Source organism: Misgurnus anguillicaudatus, chromosome 21 (assembly GCF_027580225.2).
Source record: "Misgurnus anguillicaudatus chromosome 21, ASM2758022v2, whole genome shotgun sequence".
Lineage (NCBI taxonomy): Eukaryota > Metazoa > Chordata > Actinopteri > Cypriniformes > Cobitidae > Misgurnus > Misgurnus anguillicaudatus.
Genome location: NC_073357.2, coordinates 60,594,423 through 60,614,901, shown reverse-complemented (window position 1 = coordinate 60,614,901; position 20,479 = coordinate 60,594,423). Strand labels below are relative to the sequence as shown.

The following is a 20,479-nucleotide window of genomic DNA, read 5'->3' as shown; positions in this document are numbered from 1 at the left end:
TCTTTTAATGCAACCTGAATAACTGCTTTATATTTATTTTTTAAATACATTTCAAAATATACAAAAATGTATATTGGTGAAAAATAATTTTTTTAAACATATTTCAAAATATATTTCATTTTATTATATATAAATATATTTTTTAATATATTCTGAAATATATTTAAAATTATATTTGACAATATATACTAATCAACATTTGAAGTGGATCAAAAACAATTATCAAATTTGTCCTAAAACAAGAACGGGTTTTGGATATTGGTTTTAAGAAAACTTTTAGGAAAGGTTTTGATCCACTTCAAATGTTGACTACTGTATTTTTTGCCATATGGGCAAAATCGGCCTTAAAATATTCACACATGTTGCCAGCCTTAGCAAAAAAACTGAAATAAATTTAGGTTGAGGCACTATAATTATTAACTAAAAGAAAACGAAAACTAAAACTGAAATAAAATAAAATTGATGTAAATATTAGTGTGAAGGAAATGATAAAAAACGAATAAAATGACAAACGTTCTACCTCAACGCGAGTTCAACGATTTGCGTGAGTAGATTACATACAAAGTCAATGCAAAGATGTGATCAGACGCATCCTCGCGTGTGGCGATGCGAATGACGCGATATGGGTGGTGCATTCGCCTCAAACGCGTCTTCACCCAAGTTGAAAATATTCAACTCGAGTGAAAAATTTGCATGACACGAGGTTAAATCCCACAAGTAGTCTACAGCAAGTAACACGATGCCCTGCGTTTGGTGTGTACGTAGCATTACTGTGGGTTCACACCAGATGCGAGTTCAACGATTTGCGCGAGTAGAATACGTAAAAAGTCAATGCAAAGACGCGATCAGACGCGTCCTCGTGTGGGGCGATGCAAATGACGATGCAACAATGGGAGTTGAAAAAATTCAACTTGAGCGAAAAATGCTCATGACACAATGTTTAAACCCGCGAGTTATCTAAAGCGAGTAACGCAATGCCCCGCGTTTGGTGTGTATGTAGCATAAAAAGGCTATTTTTAAACATCCAGTATTCAGTTTTCTCCTAGACTGCTGAGAAGACTTTGAGTACTGCAGAAAAGCGCTATATAAATGTAACAAATTATTATTATTATTAAACCCTATTAGTACTAATTTTACAGCATTGTTACAGTAAAAAAGTTTGACATGAGTGAAATTATCTTAATGCAAGTATTTTTTGGATAATATGTTTTCTCGCTCATATAATTTTTGTATTTCTTTAGTATTTTATTTTTTAATTGTTGTAAGCTGTTTAAATTCTGTACATATGCTATCCTATAATGAAAATGAGATTTTGCCATTGGACGTCACCATTCACAGACAACAAGCTCTCCTATTTACATTTTGTCTATATGTTATTATAAAATATCTAACTAATGAAAATAATCAAACGTCTGTATGATTTATCACATGATTGTTGTATTCTAAATTAAAAACATTGTGACTTATCTTGGAGTAATCATATGTACAGATGACAATTTTTACTCAATCAAACAGTGATTTTGACTCAGATTTAATGTGTGGTTACAAAAGAATAACGGGAAACACATTCGTTTTTCATACATGAGTGACATAAATAATCGAGGCTCTTATTTTGAAAAAGTGTGAAACCATCAAGGCCCTTATTTTGACATTCTTCGTGGCAGATCGCTTTCATGCTGTTCAAATATAAAACAGAGGCTTGTATCTGCCGTTTTACAGATTTCAGACATTTTCCTATTACAAAACAAAGTCCGAAATTTAATAAAACTAGCTTCGTGTTTTCCAGCACATTATACTTCAATCCCGCGCCGCTAAGTCCCGCCCACTTCGTGACGTTGTTCATTTTATTTTTCTAATTCTTTCAGTCCTGACACTCTGGTGTTTAGTTTTAAAGGTAATGTTTAAATGATGGCTTGCTCAGAGGACGCCGAGGCTCAGTGCGCAGAGTTAGAGTTGTTATTAAGTATGTTTCCCAGTGAAGAAGAGTTATTAGTGGACCCACTGTCACACGCGGAGCTCCGAGCTTATGTTGAGGGCTCAGCTGATACTCCCCCCAGCATTAGACCCCAATTCTCTATCAAGATAAAAGTTGAAAACCCTGAAGTAAGTATGAGAAATACATTCAAGCTGTTTGTTCTTCATTGATTTTCGCCTAAACAATCATAAGTTTTTTCTTGTCAGGTGAACATTACGTTGTCATGCACGTACCCATCTGACTACCCGCAAGTGTTGCCAGAGATTACTGTCAGGTATGTGTCGATTATAATGAATGCTGATGCATTATTCATAAACTCTATAAAATGGTAGGTTATACTCACTGAAATGATTTAAATGCATTTAAAGTGCCCTACTGGTTAAACTATATTGTAACAATAATGTGTTGCAAGCAATCTATTTGAATGCAAAAATAAAAAGATATTATATTGATATTGCCTTTGATGTTGCCGTTTATCCCATTATAAATATTCAAAGTCCTGTTACGAGTCGTCATTTATGATGTGGTAATCATGTCTCTGCTACTCATTCCAATTTGACAGTTCATAGCAGGTGAAGGTTAAAGGGATAGTTCACCCAAAAATGTCATCAGTTTCTCATCGTCATGTTGACTTCCAAATATTATGGAAGTATTGTGATAAATGATGAAGAAGATATTTTGATAAATGAGGGTAAGCTTACAGTTGACGGCGCTACCCATTGAATTACATCATATATGTTTGCCTACTATTTAAGTTAATGGTTACTATCAGCTGTGTGTTTACAATCATTTATCAATATATCTTTTTTTGTGTTCACCGGAAAACAGAAATTCATACAGCTTTAGAACAACATAAGGATGAAAAAATGATGACAGAATATATACAATTATATTTTTGGGTGAACAATCCCTTTAAAAACAGGAAGTGTCTCCAGCTAAAGTTACTAAGACAAAAATAGAGCGAGTAAAGGTACATTCACACGGGGCGCCAGCGTTAACCCTTCTAATTTACTTTGAATGGGTGACGTCATGCGTTGCCGAACTGAATTGTGGATACGTCGGTGTCACGTCACTGCTGTTGCTCATGGCAAAAGTTAAATATTTCTTAACTTTTTCAAGTGCCAACACATACGTTAACCAATCAGATCGCCTTATGCAAATAACCTAGTGCAGAGCCAGCCAATTACATTAATGCAAGACTAGAGAACAGAGGAGGGTGTGTGGCGCCCACTGCTTCAAACACGCCCTTGGTCAAACGTTAATGCTGGCGCCCTGTGTGAATGCATCATTAGTCCTGATTGTTACATCATGTACACAATAAAAATTAAAAGTTGGAATAACTTGTAAAATTACTTAAATTGGTAAAACCAAAAAAAAACTTTTATTTATTTTTAAATTAGGTGTTAGTAATTGATATAAGTAGATCCAAATTTGACTTTTTACAGTGTAGTTGATCCATGCAACTGTCCGCATCGATGAAAAATTAACCAGGGCTTGAGGCAAATGTGGATCTAGCATCTAGTGGATAATAGCAGAAATATCAATTTAAGACAAAAACACCCCAAAGAACGTTTTCTCTTTATTGACGAAATGACTCAACAATATATTTATTGACATTTATCTTGATATCGCCATAATTGTGCAAATGCAGAAAAAAAATGATTAAAGACTGTGGTGTTTATTTTCATATATCAGTACGCAGCAACAGTGGCGCAGTGATACTTGTGATGTGGTCTGAACCGTGGGTTTACCGGGGTATTTTATCATGGCTTAGAACGCGTTTCAACCAATCAGAATGAAGAACCAGAACGAGCCATTTTATAATAAATGTTTTATTATATATTTCTGAATAAACACTCTTAATCTAGTAATTATTAAAAAAAGACGCTGGAAGAAATTAAAGTGGAGTCACTAGAGGTCACACAATACCAGATGTTTTAAAACTTACTGTAAACCTTTATCATTTTGTTCTCCAGTTCTTCTTTTCGGTGTATTATTCCTTCGAAAACTGGGATGCCCATGCCCATGGTGCTGAACTCAAGCACATCAGGCGTTAGTAGATCACCAGCACCACATCAGCTCTGCTTATTTGCGACCCTGAACTAATTTGCGCTGCTCTAGTTGATTGCGCTAGTCATTATGAAAATCAGCTGTTGCTCCTGTGTTATTTAATTTGTGCCTTTTTAGTAAATAACCGGCATATATTACCACTTCCAGCAATCCCATTTTTTGGAATTGCGCTCTCGCACTAATTTGCCCCATTTAGTAAATCTGGCCCATAATATTCTATTCCATATGGATTTAGACACTGAAGTGACCTGTAGTCTTGTAAATGTAAGAAGATTTTGTTCTTCTTTTGTTCAGGATTGACTCGAAATTCCAATTTTCCAAATTTCAACTCGATTTTCTTCTGGATTTGTTGACTAAAGTAGTTATTCGCTCTCTCTCCAGATGTCCTAAGCTCACTAGAGCGCAGCAAATGCAACTTCACTCTGCTCTCAGCACGTACCTGTCTGAAAACTGCTGCGGTGACGTGTGTATTCTGTCTGCTGTGCAGTGGATAAAAGACAATGCACAGACATACATCAGTAATAGTCTCCCTGTCAGTGAGCCTAAGAAGGAAAGTGTCTTAACACAGTCAAAAGAGTCCTTCACAAGACTCTGGATTTACAGTCATCACATTTACAACAAGATCAAGAGGAAGAACATCCTAGAATGGTCAAAGGAGTTAAACCTCTCTGGGTTCAGTATGCCAGGAAAGCCTGGAATTGTGTGTGTGGAGGGGCTGCAGTCTGCCTGCGATGAGTTCTGGGCAAGGTACTGATTGAAATCGAAAACATTTTTTGAAATGTCAAATAATCTTTGGCGTCCCTAAAGTACATATGGGAAGTTTAAGATCAAAATACCATATAGATAATGTATAAGTTATAAATTAAGGTTCACAGTTTATCTGTTCTGTTTCATTGAGCCGATAAAAATGGCACAATTCTGCTTTATGACTTGTCAAATATCTGTTTTCTTTTCACCAGGGTGAAAGTTTTAACTTGGAAGAGAATTATGATTCGTCACAGAGAAGATGTCCCTCTGAACAACAACTGGACAGAGGACACAATTGACTCTCTTCGCAAGTTTACAGGCTTTGATGAAGCGATTTTTGACCCTCATGGGAACAGAGGAAATCACATGGACCTTGGACAGCTTTTTCAGTTCCTTAATGATAAGGGATGTGCTGATATCTTTCAAATGTACTTTGGGATCGAGGGAAGATAACAGTGTTTATACGGTTATGTGTGCAGCTTTTTTGTTGTAATAGATTAAAAGGTTTCTTATCAGTTCTAGGCTCAGCAAATAATGTTTCATTGTAGTAATACAATTGTATAAGAGTTACAACAAATGATAATTTGCACTTTAAAAATGGCTGGGTTATTTTAGACCCATAATGAGTAAATATTGGACAGAACACGTGCTGGGTTAAAAATGACCCAATGTTGGGTTGTTGTTATGCAACCATGGAGTATAATAACCCAGCAGTTTGGTTAAAATAACCCATTATGGGTCAAAAATAACCCAACCATTTTCAGAGTGCAGTATAATAAAAGAATCAACTCAAGCTAATAATAAATTTGCATACTTGTCAAAAAACATATACTGTAAGCCTGACATTGTGTACATGGTCTTACCTTATGATGATATATTTCTCAAATAGATTCCTTTATAGTAACTATTTTATTGCATTCATTGATGAAAATGGAATAACATGTAACTAGTTTTAAAAGAAATCAAAGCGTCAAGCTTTGTTATATGTCACAATGTTATTCCAAAACATTGAATTTTAGCAGGATGCTGGTAAGGTTGTCTCTTACATTCACTAATGCTCAGTGTAAAATTAAACTCTTATTTGCTGCTTTGGAGCATTTGATAACAGAAACTGAGGAAAATGTGTAACAAACTTGGCTTTGTTTATCATGTTGATGTATGAACTACACTCATACGCTGCACTCGGCGTGTTTGCGTTAGTTTTGAACACTGCTACTGTTTTTTCGATAAGCTCTCGCGTTGTTATGACGTCATTGGACGATCGGTCTGCGCAGCGCCGGATGCAACCTTGGCGCCTGTGTCTGTCGGGTGGTCAGATCTTCATTCAAATCTATTTGGTGCTGTAAAATTATGTAGGTGAAACAAAGGTTTAAAACTGCAGCCTTTAGGTCTCCAAATGGGGAAGGGGGGTTACAACTTCATTGACAGATTAACATGTAATGCAATTAGCAGACGCTTTTATCCAAAGAGATTGCGGTGCAAGTTACATACAATCCGAATTTGTGTTTCCCAGATAAATCTACTTAGCCATACTTAAAAATACTGTGTGGACCTGGCAACCATGAGTTGCCGCCTGGAGAAGGGGCTTCCGCATCTATTCATCATCTTATTGGTTGCAGGCTTTAGCGCGCGAGAAGTTACTGGAGTTGTCATTGTGGACAGTTCAGTTGTACGCTGTGTTTTGAATAAAATAGTTTAAGCTTAAAATAAAGCGCAGTCTTTTGCAGAACGCAATGCCTGGCACAACAGAGGATTTATCAAACATATGTCGTAATGGCACCGAAGAGAGAAAGGATACAGAAGGACAGAAGAAAGTTTTCAATCTGTTCTGTGACGAGCGCGGGTACCTGGATCAGATCGAGCACATCATGCAGTGCGGCAAAAGCAGAGGAGACCGAACCGGGACCGGCGTGATATCTGTGTTCGGGTCACAGGCGAGGTACAGCCTGAGAGGTGAGATACAATCTGAGAAATTAGGTATAGATGTGAGGTTTAAACACCATAGACCGAAAAGGAAAAATGTCATTTTGTCTAACGTTAAATGTGTGTCATTCATTCACCATCCCTATGACATGATTTTCAAACAGGGGTCTTCACTTACTCTTATTCTAGGGCCAGATTAAAAAAATTTAAATATTACTTTACCCCTATTTTTACCCCTATTTTTTATATATATGTTATAACTTAAGTTGTCTTTGTTTTCTTTTCACATCTTGTATCCAGTATTTTACCTTACTGAAAACTAACAACACATGTATTCTTGTATAACACTAACTGTAATGCAGAGCTCTTACATTTGAAGTTTTTAAAACATATAGTAAGTCTTCCCCTAATGACTAAAACTGCACTTCAAGTTATCTTGTTTACTATTTTTAAAATATATAGGATAAATCACCTTTCCATTGTACACTACATTCGGATACGACTGTCGGAGTTCGCCCCCTAGTGGCAGTCAAAATGACATTTCAGTTTAATCGTAAATCCCTTTCAACATTAGAGAGAAGCTCATTCCAGCGTAATGCTGCATTCGCACCAGCCGCGGTAGAGGCGGCAAAAACATGCTATTCGCGCGTAGTTGGACGCTTGAACATATGAGGTAACTCGCTTCATTCACGCGTAAAATTCTAGTCATTCGAGACATTCACACGGAAATTCGCATCATGGGAGGGGCTTCTGCGACTTCGCTGAGACTCCGCTCGCTTCCTGTATCACGTCACTACTACAGCAAGGTCCTGATTGGTTAATGCGGAAATCTGGCGAAGTTCAGATTTTTCAACTTGCGCGTTTCCCGCGGCAATGCTCTTTTTCCGCGGAACATGCCTTCAGCGCCACAGTATGCCTAAACGCGTTTTTGCATGTAAATCACTTGCGCTTGCCACCTCTACCGGGTCTGGTGTGAACCCTGCATAAGAGCTTTTAATCTACGAATATATTTATACTTAAAAAGTGTTACTGATAAAGTTAAACAAAAAAGGATGAATCATTTTCACCTTGCGCACAGTGTTTTGATTGGAACACACTGAAATACATCACTTCCGGTTGAACATGTCACATGCGGTGTAGTCGCACAAGGTTGGCACCCCACGCAGCCCCTGTCCAACTCTCCTTCCGGTTTTTAGGCCATTGTTTGTTATGTGCATTGGAAATTCAGCTTTAAAGTAATCATGCTGATTTTAAATCAGACGAAGATGACCAGCGAGTCGGATAAAGCTGACTGGAGGGCCGTATTTGACCCACGGGCCGCCAGTTGAATAGAACTGTTGTATAGGCTAGTTTTGCCATAAATGAGATGTTTCCTCTTCATATTATATTAGGTGTTACACTTGATGTGACGTGTCTGATAACAGTATTATCGTTTTCACAGATCAGTTTCCTTTGCTGACAACCAAGAGGGTTTTCTGGAAAGGAATATTAGAGGAGCTACTTTGGTTTATCAAGGTAGAGAAGCATTGCAAACGCTTAGTTTCTTTGCATGTCTGTTCTTTATCATTAATCCATTTATTTGACTTTAGGGTTCAACAAATGCCAAAGATCTGTCAGAGAAGGGTGTGAAAATCTGGGATGCTAACGGATCCAGGGATTTTCTGGACAGTAATGGTTTTACGGATCGAGAGGAAGGCGATCTGGGCCCGGTGTACGGCTTCCAGTGGAGACACTTTGGAGCAGAATACAAAGACATGCACACTGGTAACACTGCTGGTGTTTAATACATATTTGTAGTCTTTCTTTCTGATATTGTCAACTGTATTACTGTACTGTTTGTGTGCTTGTATAATGATGTAAATTATGAGGATACCTGCTTATATCTTTTAGCATGTTGCCTGTAATGTTAATGTATGGAAAACAGGTTTGTGTCTAAGCTATGGTACATCATTCTCCATCTCTCTCTCAAGATTACTCCGGTCAAGGGGTCGATCAGCTCCAGAAAGTGATTGACACCATTAAATCCAACCCAGAAGACAGAAGAATCATTATGTGTGCCTGGAATCCCAAAGATCTCCCAATCAAAAAATCTTTTCTAACACAACACACACACACATGTATAGATGTACTGTATGTTAAACGCAGAAATTCAGTAATGATTATTCTTTTTATTTTTAGATCTCCCTCTGATGGCGCTGCCACCCTGTCATGCTTTATGTCAGTTTTATGTATCAGACGGTGAGTTGTCATGTCAGCTGTATCAGCGTTCTGGAGACATGGGGCTGGGTGTGCCCTTCAACATCGCCAGCTACGCTTTACTCACTTATATGATCGCCCACATCACCGGACTTAAGGTGAGCACACTTGTGGTTAGGGTTGTCAAAAGATTAATCGCATACAAAATAAAAGTTTCTGTTTGCATAAAATATTTGTGTTTGTAATTATTATGTGTATACATATATAAATACACACATACATGTATACATTTCAGAAAATGTTTTTTTGTATATTATTTTTATGTTTATACAAAATAATTACACACAGTGCACAGAAATATATTATGCAAAAACAAACTTTTATTTTGTATGCGATTTAATCGCTCTTAATTTTTTTTACAGCCCTACTTGGTGTAAATCTTTTAAGATTTTTACCTACTTTACACTGCAAAAAAAGTTTAATCGATTGAGTTGCCATAATTTTTAAAATTAAAGTTGAATTATGTTAATTATTATAATAAATAATTAATAGTTAATTCATGTTGGTTAAACTTAAAAATGTAAGTGCAGCAAAAAAATTGAAGTGTAGTTAAATCAATTATTTTGTTTTATTTGCTGTACAGTATTATGTAAAACAAAATAAAGACAAAACACTTGATTGCTTTCCTCATGCTTTGCATAAAAGCGTCCTCTAAATGTAAATGCATGTAAAAAAAGGTAATCAACCAAACTGAAAGTGAACCGTGCTGTACAGTCATGCATTACTTTTGTCTTCTAGCCAGGAGATTTTGTGCATACGTTAGGTGACGCTCACATCTACGTGAATCACATTGAGCCTTTGAAAGAGCAGGTAAGCATTGCGTATGCTTTTGCATAAGTTTTACATTAATGTACACAATCATGTTCTGAGTCTGTGTCCTGTACCAACAGCTTCAGAGAGAGCCACGACCGTTTCCAAAACTGAAGATCAGACGCACAGTCGAACGAATCGATGATTTCTGTGCAGAGGATTTTGAGATATGCGACTATAACCCACACCCTACAATTAAAATGCAAATGGCTGTTTAGATTTGATTACCGCATTTAGCACTTTATGCATTTTATGGTGTAATAAAAATATATTTTATGGATGTTCGTGTCATCTGACATTAATAAAGTTGTTTTTTGTAAATAATCATGTGTTTAATCAAAGTATTTATTTACATTCAAAAAAAAAATTCTGATGTTTATGATGCAGTTATTTCTCTTCATTATCGTGTCTGTGTTTATATTTCCTGCTTCAAAATATTTCTCCAAACTTCTCCATGAGGAAACTGATGCTTCTGCACCGACTCTTCCAGCATCTCACAGGAGAAACCATGATCCTGGAGAAAAACACACAACACGTTCATGCAATACAAATGCTTAACAATTTTTTAAGACCTCATGTCTATTTGTCTCAAAGATCATCCAGCATCATGAAACATTTTAATGTGGACTCTTTTCTGAGAGTTCTCAACGTTTCATCATTTTAAACATGAATGTCAAATTGAATTCATCCATTATAAACTTAGTTTTCTGTTATGGACTGCCAAGTAAATAACTGTAAATGGACATCTGAGTAAAACAATAAAAATATGCTAAATTGCTTTCAAGAAAAACAGTAAATGGGTGATTCTCACGAAATCCAGACTTGGGTGTCCAGCATCAGATTTTATAAAAACAAGCCCTTGAAGCCAATGTTTTTGCACATATAAGATTAAGGTCTGAACTTACTATAACCATTATTTTTAGAGGATTTAACCCTTGTGCATCCTTGAGGACATTTTTGTCTTTTTCACTTTTGTTTTTGTTGATAACTTTGCCTGCGTTAATGCTAACTGCATAAAATTTGCCACAGGTGTGCATTTTTATTGGAATTTTAATATTTCACCGTCATTTACTTTAAAAAATCTATTTTCTACTAGGTACACAAAATACTTCCTCTCAGGACCTTTTGGACAAAAATGTCCCCATTGAAACCCATTAAAACTTGCAATTTTTAATCCCAGTGCCATTCAACTATAAAATTATGCAATCTTTGTTATCAGGCTTTCATTCTGTTGGCAAGGCTTCATAATTTAAATTTTTACTATTTTTTACCACATGGTGCCATTTTTTTTAGGTTTGGCATATAAAGCAAATGATCGCTTTATTGTTGTTTTCTGCTTATGCATATTATAGAGCCAATTAGATATATTATGAAGCTATAATTGTGTGGGTGTGTTGGTATGGATGTCAGAGTGTGGTTTGTATGTGTGTAATGAAAATTGTATGTGTGTGTGTGTACCTGGTAATTATCACGTTGTGGTGACCACAAAGATAGGAATACCAGTATTTTTGTGACCTTGTGGGGACATTTTGAGGTCCCCATGAGAAAACAAGCTTATAAATCAAACAGAATGATGTTTTTTGAAAATGTGAAGTAGTAGAAAGGTTTCTGTGATGGTTGGGGTTAGGGAATGGGGTAGGTAAGGGGAATAGAATATACAGTTTGTATGGTATAAAATGCATTACGTCTATGAAATGTCCCCACAAAACATGGAAACCAGTGTGCGTGTGTGTGAGCGTGTGTGTGTGTGTGTGTGTGTGTGTGCATGTGTGAACAGTTTGAATGAAAAAAATATATTGTACTGGAAATCACAAGACTACAACCGCTGCAAAGGAGGTGTCGTTTTTTTTTCCATAAAAAACAACAGTGGCATTTTGTAAACAAACCAGCATTTAAAGGGTTAAAATTCTGAAAATGAATGAATGTTTGGTCATTGTGATTAGAGCTGATGCTGGTTTAAAAAATGGCATCAGTGAAAGTGGAAAAAAATATAAATCTATAATATTTTTATGACACTTTTTGGACATGGACAATTTTGTCCCCTGTGAACCTATGTGTAACTTTTTTTAATTGATGCACAAGGGTTAAAAAATATTTCCTATAGAATTATTTACATTTTTTAGAAAAATGATAATTACATTAAATAGATGCATTTACAAACTCATGTTTTTGGTAATGAGAACTAAAAAGTTGTCTAGGTACTATGACAAACAAAATTTCAACTTTTATCTGGGGAGAAAAAATAAGAACTGCTTACCAGTTGCCATCTTGAGTGTCACAGTCTATTATGTCAACAATTTTTTTATTAAATGTTAGTTCATTCAGGGCTTAAACAATGATTGAAAATTGTTGCAGAGGATGAGAAAATTGGTCTTGGACACATTTATATATTCCTTACTATTGTCTCTACATTTACCAATGATCACCAAATACCACATGTTTATTTACTGTAAATGCTTATAGTATAACATGCACTGAAGCTTTTCATTTTTTAGATTTTTTTATTATAAATATTTCCATGTCAAAGAACCCAAATCCAGTCATGGATACATTGCGGTAATGACCACTTTCCCCTTAAATGTGGAAAAAACAACAAAATTAGTTTGTATGATGCCATTTAAAATCATGTGCAAAATAATACATGAAAAATGAAAAAAAAAAATGTAACTGTATGCTTCTTATTTTGATACTCTTACTTTGCATTTACTTTTTTTATCAAAATGTTTCATGACACCTCATAAGTCTAATTTCGCGAGAATCACCCAAATGTGAAAATTTTAATTTAAGAAAAATGTTTATACTATAGTAGCATTCTGTAAATATAATTTCTGGAAAATCATGGAACTGTAAAAGGTCTTTTCCAGACATAGAATTCAATGCAACAATTGTTCAGAGTCAGATAATAATCATATAATCATAGTTGCATGATCTGAATAAAGATTTTAAGTTTTTCCTCAATCTGTTAATGGACTTACAGTTGGTGGCATATAGTGTGCGTTTCTGATGATGGTGGGGCTTTTGAAATGTTCATGAAGATGATCCACATACTCACACATCCTGTGACAAACACAGAAGCCAATGTCAAAATCATGTTTTTAAAGCATTGAGCTATCTTAAAAGGTGAACAGGCATCCTGTTATGTAAACTAGCAGACACTGCAATGTAGTCGAATAAAATGAGATGCTGAACGAGCTCGCAAAGTCCCACACCTCCGGCATGAGGACACACAGGGACTGTGAAGAAGATGAGAATCATGATGCTTATATATCAGAAACTTTAGATGTGTCAATCAGAGTTCTGCTTTTACCATTAAACTTTGCTGCCATGAGAATGATGGCGAGGTTTTCATTAACGCTTCCCACCCGACAGCTGTCAATCTGAACAAACTGCAGAGCGGACGCCTGGAGAAACTGCTTAAACATCACTCGGTTGTGGCACTGATAACAAACACAAAAATGTACAGATGAGCATCTCGTTTCATCTCAAAATATGTCCTGCTTTATTTCGAGTATACGAGTTAAGACTGACACCCTCACCTGCTCTCCTGTGGCAACTCCAATACCAAAGGGGACAAGTGCCTAAAAACCCAAGAAGAAACGTCATATTGCTTGTGACACACACACACATACCAAAATAAACCTGTCTACCTTAGAGATGAACGCATGCCCGAGAATATCATCAGGAGATGTGGGTTCCTCAATCCACAGTGGGCGAAACTCTGCCAGTTTGGTAACCCAGGCAACCGCCTCACCAACATCCCATCGTTGATTGGCATCTATCATCTAATGGAGGATTGTTCTGTTTATCTGTCTGTAGATAGCCCTGAGTGTATGGATCATTTCTCGAACTTCATCTTTCATAGCACAAAGCTGATATTATAATGAAATGCAGGTTTGAGGATATGGGGTGCGACTCTGTCTGGGCTAAGCCACAAATATCTTTAAATCCTACATGCGCTCTCGAACACTTTTACAAATAAAGGTGCTTGAAAGGTTCACATCAATCCCATAGAAAAAAACATTTTTGGTTCCTCAAAGAGCCTTTCAGTCAAAGACTTTTCAGAAATGGCATTGTGAAGCACCATTACTTTACATTTGTCCAAAGCCTTTGACTAATGACTTTGCATTACCAGGATGTTGTTTGGTCCGATCATCTTCCGGATGAGGCTGCACCTACGGATGTCATCCTGTAGATCGGCCCCAACCTTCACTTTAAATCTCGTCCATCCTTGAGCGAGAGCGTCAGAGCAGAGCTAGATGCACAGAAAACACATCATTATAACATCAACAGCACAGACCCAAAAATACAGCAGTCAGACGCACCTGAGTCAGCTGTTGGTCGCTGTAACCCAGCCAGGCACATGAAGTGGTGTACGCAGGATAACCTTCTCTCAACATCTGCTCCTCTATAGTGTTCACATTAAACATCTCTACTAGATTATCAATGGCATTACAGTACAAACCTCATTTTCATCAGCACTTATAATAAAAACTTTCCTATTTATTTACAATATAAATTTGACCATGGATCACAAAACCATGCGGATTAAGATTTATGCATCACACAAAGGCCGAATAAACAAGCTTTACGTTCATGTATGGTTTGTTAGGATAGGACAATATTTGATACAACTATTAAAAAATCTAAAAATTGAGAAAATTGCTTTTAAAGTTGTCCAAATGAAGTCTTTAGGAACACATATTACTAATGATAAACACATTTTTACGGTAGTAAATGTACATCTTATAAAAATTGATACATTTGACACATACAATGTATTGTTGACTATTGCTACAAATATACCCGTGCGACTTAAGAGGTTTTGTGGTCCAGGTACCACAACCACGGGGTATCTTAACTGAGTTAGGATGGCTATATTTATATATATATATATATATATATATATATATATATATATATAATCAGCCTGGTCTCACCGTTAATACATAGTAATAATACATAACTTTAAAAAAGCATACTTTTATGTACGTTTAAATAGATGTTAAAGTGTAATGTAGATGTACTTGCAACATTTAGCCGTAGAATACATTTACAAATCTTCTATACTATAAAGATGTAAGCTGTATAATTTCCATTTAACCATTTTAATGATAATGTTGCCACCTTAACCTTAGCCCAAACCTTACCCTAAATCCAAACCTTTTTATACAAAAATGTAAAATAATATATAATGTATTCTTTTTGTATTCTGCAAAGTAACGTAGAGAAATTTTAGTAAAAATATAACTTTTAAAATCTATTTTACGCCGCTAATAGAGTCTGACCCAAAACAGTTTAAATCAAAATCATGTTCTATTAGAAAATAAAAAGCATAACAGGCGAATAAGTGTGTAATCACAAATAATTTATTTATTGCGAAATTTCAAAAGCAGAACCAAAAGTAGTTAAAATGAAGATGTGCTGCAGCGGCAGTCCTCTCTGTATATGAAGTACAGAGAAATATTAAAGTTATTAATCCACCAGAACGTTAATCCAGTTTCTCTCTGTCAAGGCGCGCATTTCAAATTTTAAAAGTACATTGACTAAAAGACGAAAATGTAGCAAATCTGTGATGTAGCAGGCAAGATCCAACCAGCGTTTGATATCACTGCCATAAAACAATGTGTCGTAAAGCTTCTTGAGGCGTAATATTTGAATTAACATTCATAACAAATTTGAGATTTGACGTTTAAGGTCGCTGATGAGAACTGGGATCAAGATCGCTGGAAAAGGGTTAAATTTGAATGAATTTTAAAGATGTGGATTACAGCGAATGAATACAATCTTTTCTGAATTTATGTTGTGTTTTGATGTGATTATTATTGCATTGGAGAAGACTGGAATAGTCCTGTCAAAACGTTGATATTATATGTTTCAGTGTGTATGAAAGCATAATAAATGTATGTGTGGTACAACCACACTTTATGTAAAAGTACACATGTATTCTAATAAGATCACGTTGATATAATTGGCTTGTTTATAGCCTTCATGGATTGATCAGGGTCTTACCTCTCATCTGTTTTCCCTCTCTTGCTTTTATAAGTATATCTATTAGAAAGAGAAACAGGATGATGTTTAATACCATTGCAAAGTATACATTTTTATCAGCATGCGTAATCCTGGGATCGAACCTACAACTGCCTGCATTGCTAACCCAATGCTATGCCACTGAGCTATACATGAACATAATATATAAGATGAAAAGTTTCACCTAAAGCTTCCTGCTCAGTGAGAGCATCAGTGATGTATCTGAAATCAATACAGCTGATCAACTCTGCAGGATCCTATACAGAAAACACAAACATACCAACATTCAAAACGTTTCATTCAAACTCCTTTAAGATCTTCTTAACATGCAGTGACCTATTTTAAAGGTGTCTTGCTATTTCACACATATCCCTAAGATGACCATCAAGTTGATCAACTGTTAAAAGTGAGTATTTACCATGTCCACAAGGAGCTTCCACAAGGGCTGAAAAACAAACATTTTAATTCAAATTAAGCCTCTGGTTATTTGTGTATATGTCTGTATAATAGATTAAAGGAATAGTCTACTCATTTTCAATATTAAAATATGTTATTACCTTAACTAAGAATTGTTGATACATCCCTCTATCATCTGTGTGCGTGCACGTAAGCGCTGGAGCGCGCTGCGACGCTTCGATAGCATTTAGCTTAGCCCCATTCATTCAATGGTACCATTTAGAGATAAAGTTAGAAGTGACCAAACACATCAACGTTTTTCCTATTTAAGACGAGTAGTTATACGAGCAAGTTTGGTGGTACAAAATAAAACGTAGCACTTTTCTAAGCGGATTTAAAAGAGGAACTATATTTTATGGTGTAATAGCACTTATGGGAGTACTTCGACTCGCCTGAAAGGTCGGCTCCCCTTCTCACTCTCATAATGGGAGAGGGAGGGTGTTACTGCGCCGAGTCCAAGTACTCACAAAAGTGCTTTTACGCCATAAAATATAGTTCCTCTTTTAAATCCGCTTAGAAAAGCGCTACGTTTTATTTTGTACCACCAAACTTGCTCGTATAACTACTCGTCTTAAATAGGAAAAACGTTGATGTGTTTGGTCACTTCTAACTTTATCTCTAAATGGTACCATTGAATGAATGGGGCTAAGCTAAACGCTATCGATGTGTCGCAGCGCGCTCCAGCGCTTACGTGCACGCACACAGATGATAGAGGGATGTATCAACAATTCTTAGTTAAGGTAATAACATATTTTAATATTGAAAATGAGTAGACTATTCCTTTAACATTATGCAAAAAAAAAAAACGTTTGGTGGTGTGCTGTTTAAAGTTGTGTAACCTTGCCCTCCGCTCGAGCCCATAGATCCCAGACAGCATTCAGGACGGCTGCTGTGGCCAGCTGAATAACTCCTTTCTCTGGCCCGATCCATCGCATTTGACCATCACTGGTTAGCTGTCTGTAGAAACCTCTGAAGTTACTGACAATCTCTTTTAGGGTTTTTCCAACCACCAGAGGAGTTAATGCTTCAACCGCACATACAACTACAGATAAACAGATTGATCAGTTAACCTAGCAGTAGAAATAATGAAGATGAAGCGACAGGTGCACCAGAGAGAAAGAATAAGACATCAAAGAAGCAGCAACATTTGACATTTATTAAAGCTTTAAAGTTAACATGAACAAAGAGGAAGATATTTAAAGAAATTGACATTGATAAGATTATTAATACCCTTATGAAAATGAAACATGATTTTATTATAGTATAAGTTGTGTTGTAGTAATATAGATGTATGCACCCTACAAATGCGACATCCGTATGCTACAATCAATTAATAAGACTCTATAGAAAATTAATAATGTCAATGAACAGTTTACAGCACACGATGGCAGGCTTGTCCCGTTACCAAGTCAGATGACAGTTACTTTCACGAGGTGTTAACTAACTGTTAATTGTATAACTATTCATGTGTAAAGCTCACCGATTTCTGTTCCTCTTCCCACAGTAAAAGTGAGTCCATATCCCTTCAGTTCAGTGTCTGTGGTCTCAATCACAACATATGCAGCAGAATAATCCGGATCAGTGTGCTGCCAATCAATCACAGTCCGTTATACATTCACTTCTGCAGTATTTTATGGGATTTTGTAGTAAAATGAATCATCGGCAGCACTCACTCACCATCGCATCGGATCCGTGTTGTTCTAGGGACGTCGGGAATCTCACGTCACGAACTGTCACGTTTATTATTTTATTTTTTAACATTTTGTGTCAGATGTAAGTTTCACATAAACAAAAAGTGTCGCTTCCCTTCAAAACAACAGACCCGCCCCGGTCAGCTGTGATTGGCTTACAGAAAATATATTTACCCGATATAAAGATCTGATTGGTGGCCTTCAGAGAGTGACGCGTGACAACAGTGTGATCATATGATTCAGGAAGCGAAAGTGCTGCACACACACTATACAAATGTGTGCAATATAATTGTATTATATAAAATAAATGTATTATACTTTTAATCTAAAATGTTTTATTTAAAAAGTTTTATTTTTGCTATTCACTTTAACAAGCACACAACATTCCGCTATTTAAAGAGCACCTATTGTCTGAATCACATTTTTACATTTCTTTTGGTGTGTAAGTGTGTATTAGTTCATGTTAACAATATGCAAAAGGTACAAATCCCAAATAAACGATGACGCGAGTTATCGTCTCCAATGTAAATCTCTTTTCTTGGACTACAACAAAACACAAGTATTGTAGGCAACAGTTTACTTCCTGGGATTGGTGATGTGGACAAGACCGACATTAGAACCTGAGTCACAGAATTTTTTGCTAATTTTTCTGTGGCATTCTCACGGATCTCTGCGTTTTGACTGTCTTTTTCCGTGGCATTTTCACAGATCGGTTACTCAACTGTTTTGTACAATTTTCTTACCATTGTTGCTTCGGTTTAGGGTTAGATTTACATAAAATGCAATCTTACCCAAACCCAACTCTAACCCCAACGCCAGGCGACAGTTGTTTAAAGCTTAGAAAATATAAAAGAATAAATAAAATAAAAATTGTTTAAACCAATACTTCAAGTGACATCCTAATGCAAACACCAAATCTAACTCTAAACCGAAGCAACAATGATTTGAAAATAGGAAAAAGCAGTCCAATCCATGAGAATGCCACGGATAAAGAAAGTCTGTGGAAGGGCCAAGGAAAAATGCGGAGATCCGTGAGAATGCCACGGAAAAATGAGCAAAAAATTCTGTGACTATCCCACGGAACTTTGTGAGATCATGTTGGACATCATCATAATTCCTCCCGCTTCAGACTCACAGCCTGTACTGTAAGTTAATGTCCAGTCAGCATTGCATTGTGACTGAATCTTTCAAACAGACACCATCACAAAAATTCTATTGGTTTTATTGGGAATTTTATTGGTTCTAATGGAATATGGCCCAAAACGCACTACAGTGTAATAGTTTTAATGGTAAAAGCTAATGGTTCCTATTGGTATTTTATTAGAAACCATTAGAATTTCCTGTAATGGTTTTATTGTTTTTTTTTTTTTAACGGGCCGTAACATTTCCAGCTGACGTCAGAGGTATTCAGGCCAATCACAACGTACAGATAAGCTGGCCAATTAGAGGCACAGAGCTTTTCAAATCCATGCGTTTCAGGAAGAGAGTGAAATCTGGAGCTACAAAAATGTACGGTATGTGGAGAATAATGTGTTTTAAAACCATAAACCACGCAAACACATTGTATTATAGCAAATACACAAAATAACGTTGTTTTTTAGCAATAAAATAGGTGCACTTTAACATATTCAACCACCTGTTTATGTTTCCATAACCCCTGATGATAGAGTCCAGATATTAGAAATCTATCAGTCTATACCGATGTTTTCTATTTTAGATGAGGGAAATGTGGATGTGATAAATAACGACACAAGATTTTGGGAGACAAACACATTTATAGGATGAGTGAGTTAAAATGCACAAACTAAACATTACTTACTTACTTACTTACTTACTTGCATTTATAAGGAAGAATCAATGTTATGGATGTAAAAATTCTAAACTTACCTAACTATAAAAATAATTTGAAAAAAATAATTGAAAACTTAAACAGAGACCTTACATTGGTATTAAAGCCACTAAATATTGCCATCTAAAATTCAGTACTGATAAAACTTAAAAATGTTACATTTTTTATGATAAGAGTGACATACAGTATGCATTGAATTGCTCAAAAACTAAACAATATTATTAAAACACATATATCGACCACCTCAAGAACATCAACAAAAATGGTACTTGATGTAAAAAAGAGTTCTTTTAAGAATTTGGTGCAGCAAAGAAACATCATACAATCCTTATTTTTTTAAGTGTTGTGCTGAGCGAGAAATTGTGTAAGCAATGACGAGAAGGAAGAGGTTTCTTCCCATCACAGTTCATGTAATATCATAATATCAGACATCCCCTCAATTATAACAATGATATTACTGTTAGCTTATTTAACCATTTCAAATGTTTACATTGTAGCATTATAACCACACTCTCCATGGGTGAAATAAATGTCATATTTGTCTCATAAAGAACACTGGTGCAGACACACACACACTTTACAAATTAAAGGATTGCAAACAGACGCATATGTTGAAATGAGCCATTGTTCAAAATGCAAACACAGGTTATTGCACCGGACAGAAGTGGCTAGTTT

General features: G+C 35.9%; 3 protein-coding genes across 3 annotated transcripts; 2 read left to right on the top strand and 1 right to left on the bottom strand.

Annotated features, from left to right (window-relative positions):
* The first annotated feature begins 1,668 nt into the window (after positions 1–1,668).
* On the top strand, positions 1,669–5,305 carry rwdd2b (RWD domain containing 2B). Its single transcript, XM_055217339.2, has 4 exons — positions 1,669–2,103; positions 2,182–2,249; positions 4,427–4,792; positions 5,005–5,305. The coding sequence occupies exons 1-4, from the start codon at positions 1,906–1,908 to the stop codon at positions 5,243–5,245; spliced, it is 873 nt and encodes a 290-aa protein (XP_055073314.2). The 5' UTR covers positions 1,669–1,905; the 3' UTR covers positions 5,246–5,305.
* Positions 5,306–6,407: 1,102 nt separating this feature from the next.
* Positions 6,408–10,105, top strand: tyms (thymidylate synthetase). The gene is made up of 7 exons (XM_073859572.1): positions 6,408–6,745; positions 8,157–8,230; positions 8,305–8,479; positions 8,686–8,794; positions 8,901–9,069; positions 9,710–9,781; positions 9,862–10,105. Exons 1-7 carry the CDS (start codon positions 6,526–6,528, stop codon positions 9,997–9,999), a joined length of 957 nt encoding a protein of 318 aa, XP_073715673.1. The 5' UTR covers positions 6,408–6,525; the 3' UTR covers positions 10,000–10,105.
* Positions 10,106–10,148: 43 nt separating this feature from the next.
* On the bottom strand, positions 10,149–18,108 carry enosf1 (enolase superfamily member 1). The gene is made up of 14 exons (XM_073859571.1): positions 17,942–18,108; positions 17,745–17,850; positions 17,104–17,306; positions 16,227–16,253; positions 15,993–16,065; positions 15,791–15,829; positions 14,104–14,186; positions 13,911–14,033; positions 13,429–13,563; positions 13,318–13,359; positions 13,089–13,218; positions 12,919–13,014; positions 12,757–12,842; positions 10,149–10,295 (listed from the first exon to the last, which is right to left on the bottom strand). Exons 1-14 carry the CDS (start codon positions 18,023–18,025, stop codon positions 10,197–10,199), a joined length of 1,326 nt encoding a protein of 441 aa, XP_073715672.1. The 5' UTR covers positions 18,026–18,108; the 3' UTR covers positions 10,149–10,196.
* Positions 18,109–20,479: the final 2,371 nt, after the last annotated feature.

Coding starts and splice junctions, on each gene's coding strand:
- rwdd2b (XM_055217339.2), top strand. CDS start 1,906: ATGATGGCTTGCTCAGAGGACGCCGAGGCTCAGTGCGCAGAGTTAGAG. Junction 2,250..4,426: donor TTGCCAGAGATTACTGTCAG/GTATGTGTCGAT, acceptor CTCTCTCTCCAG/ATGTCCTAAGCTCACTAGAG. Junction 4,793..5,004: donor TGCGATGAGTTCTGGGCAAG/GTACTGATTGAA, acceptor TCTTTTCACCAG/GGTGAAAGTTTTAACTTGGA.
- tyms (XM_073859572.1), top strand. CDS start 6,526: ATGCCTGGCACAACAGAGGATTTATCAAACATATGTCGTAATGGCACC. Junction 6,746..8,156: donor GGCGAGGTACAGCCTGAGAG/GTGAGATACAAT, acceptor TCGTTTTCACAG/ATCAGTTTCCTTTGCTGACA. Junction 8,480..8,685: donor ATACAAAGACATGCACACTG/GTAACACTGCTG, acceptor CTCTCTCTCAAG/ATTACTCCGGTCAAGGGGTC.
- enosf1 (XM_073859571.1), bottom strand. CDS start 18,025: ATGTTAAAAAATAAAATAATAAACGTGACAGTTCGTGACGTGAGATTC. Junction 17,307..17,744: donor GGGAAGAGGAACAGAAATCG/GTGAGCTTTACA, acceptor GTTTATCTGTAG/TTGTATGTGCGGTTGAAGCA. Junction 15,830..15,992: donor CACTGAGCAGGAAGCTTTAG/GTGAAACTTTTC, acceptor TCTTTCTAATAG/ATATACTTATAAAAGCAAGA.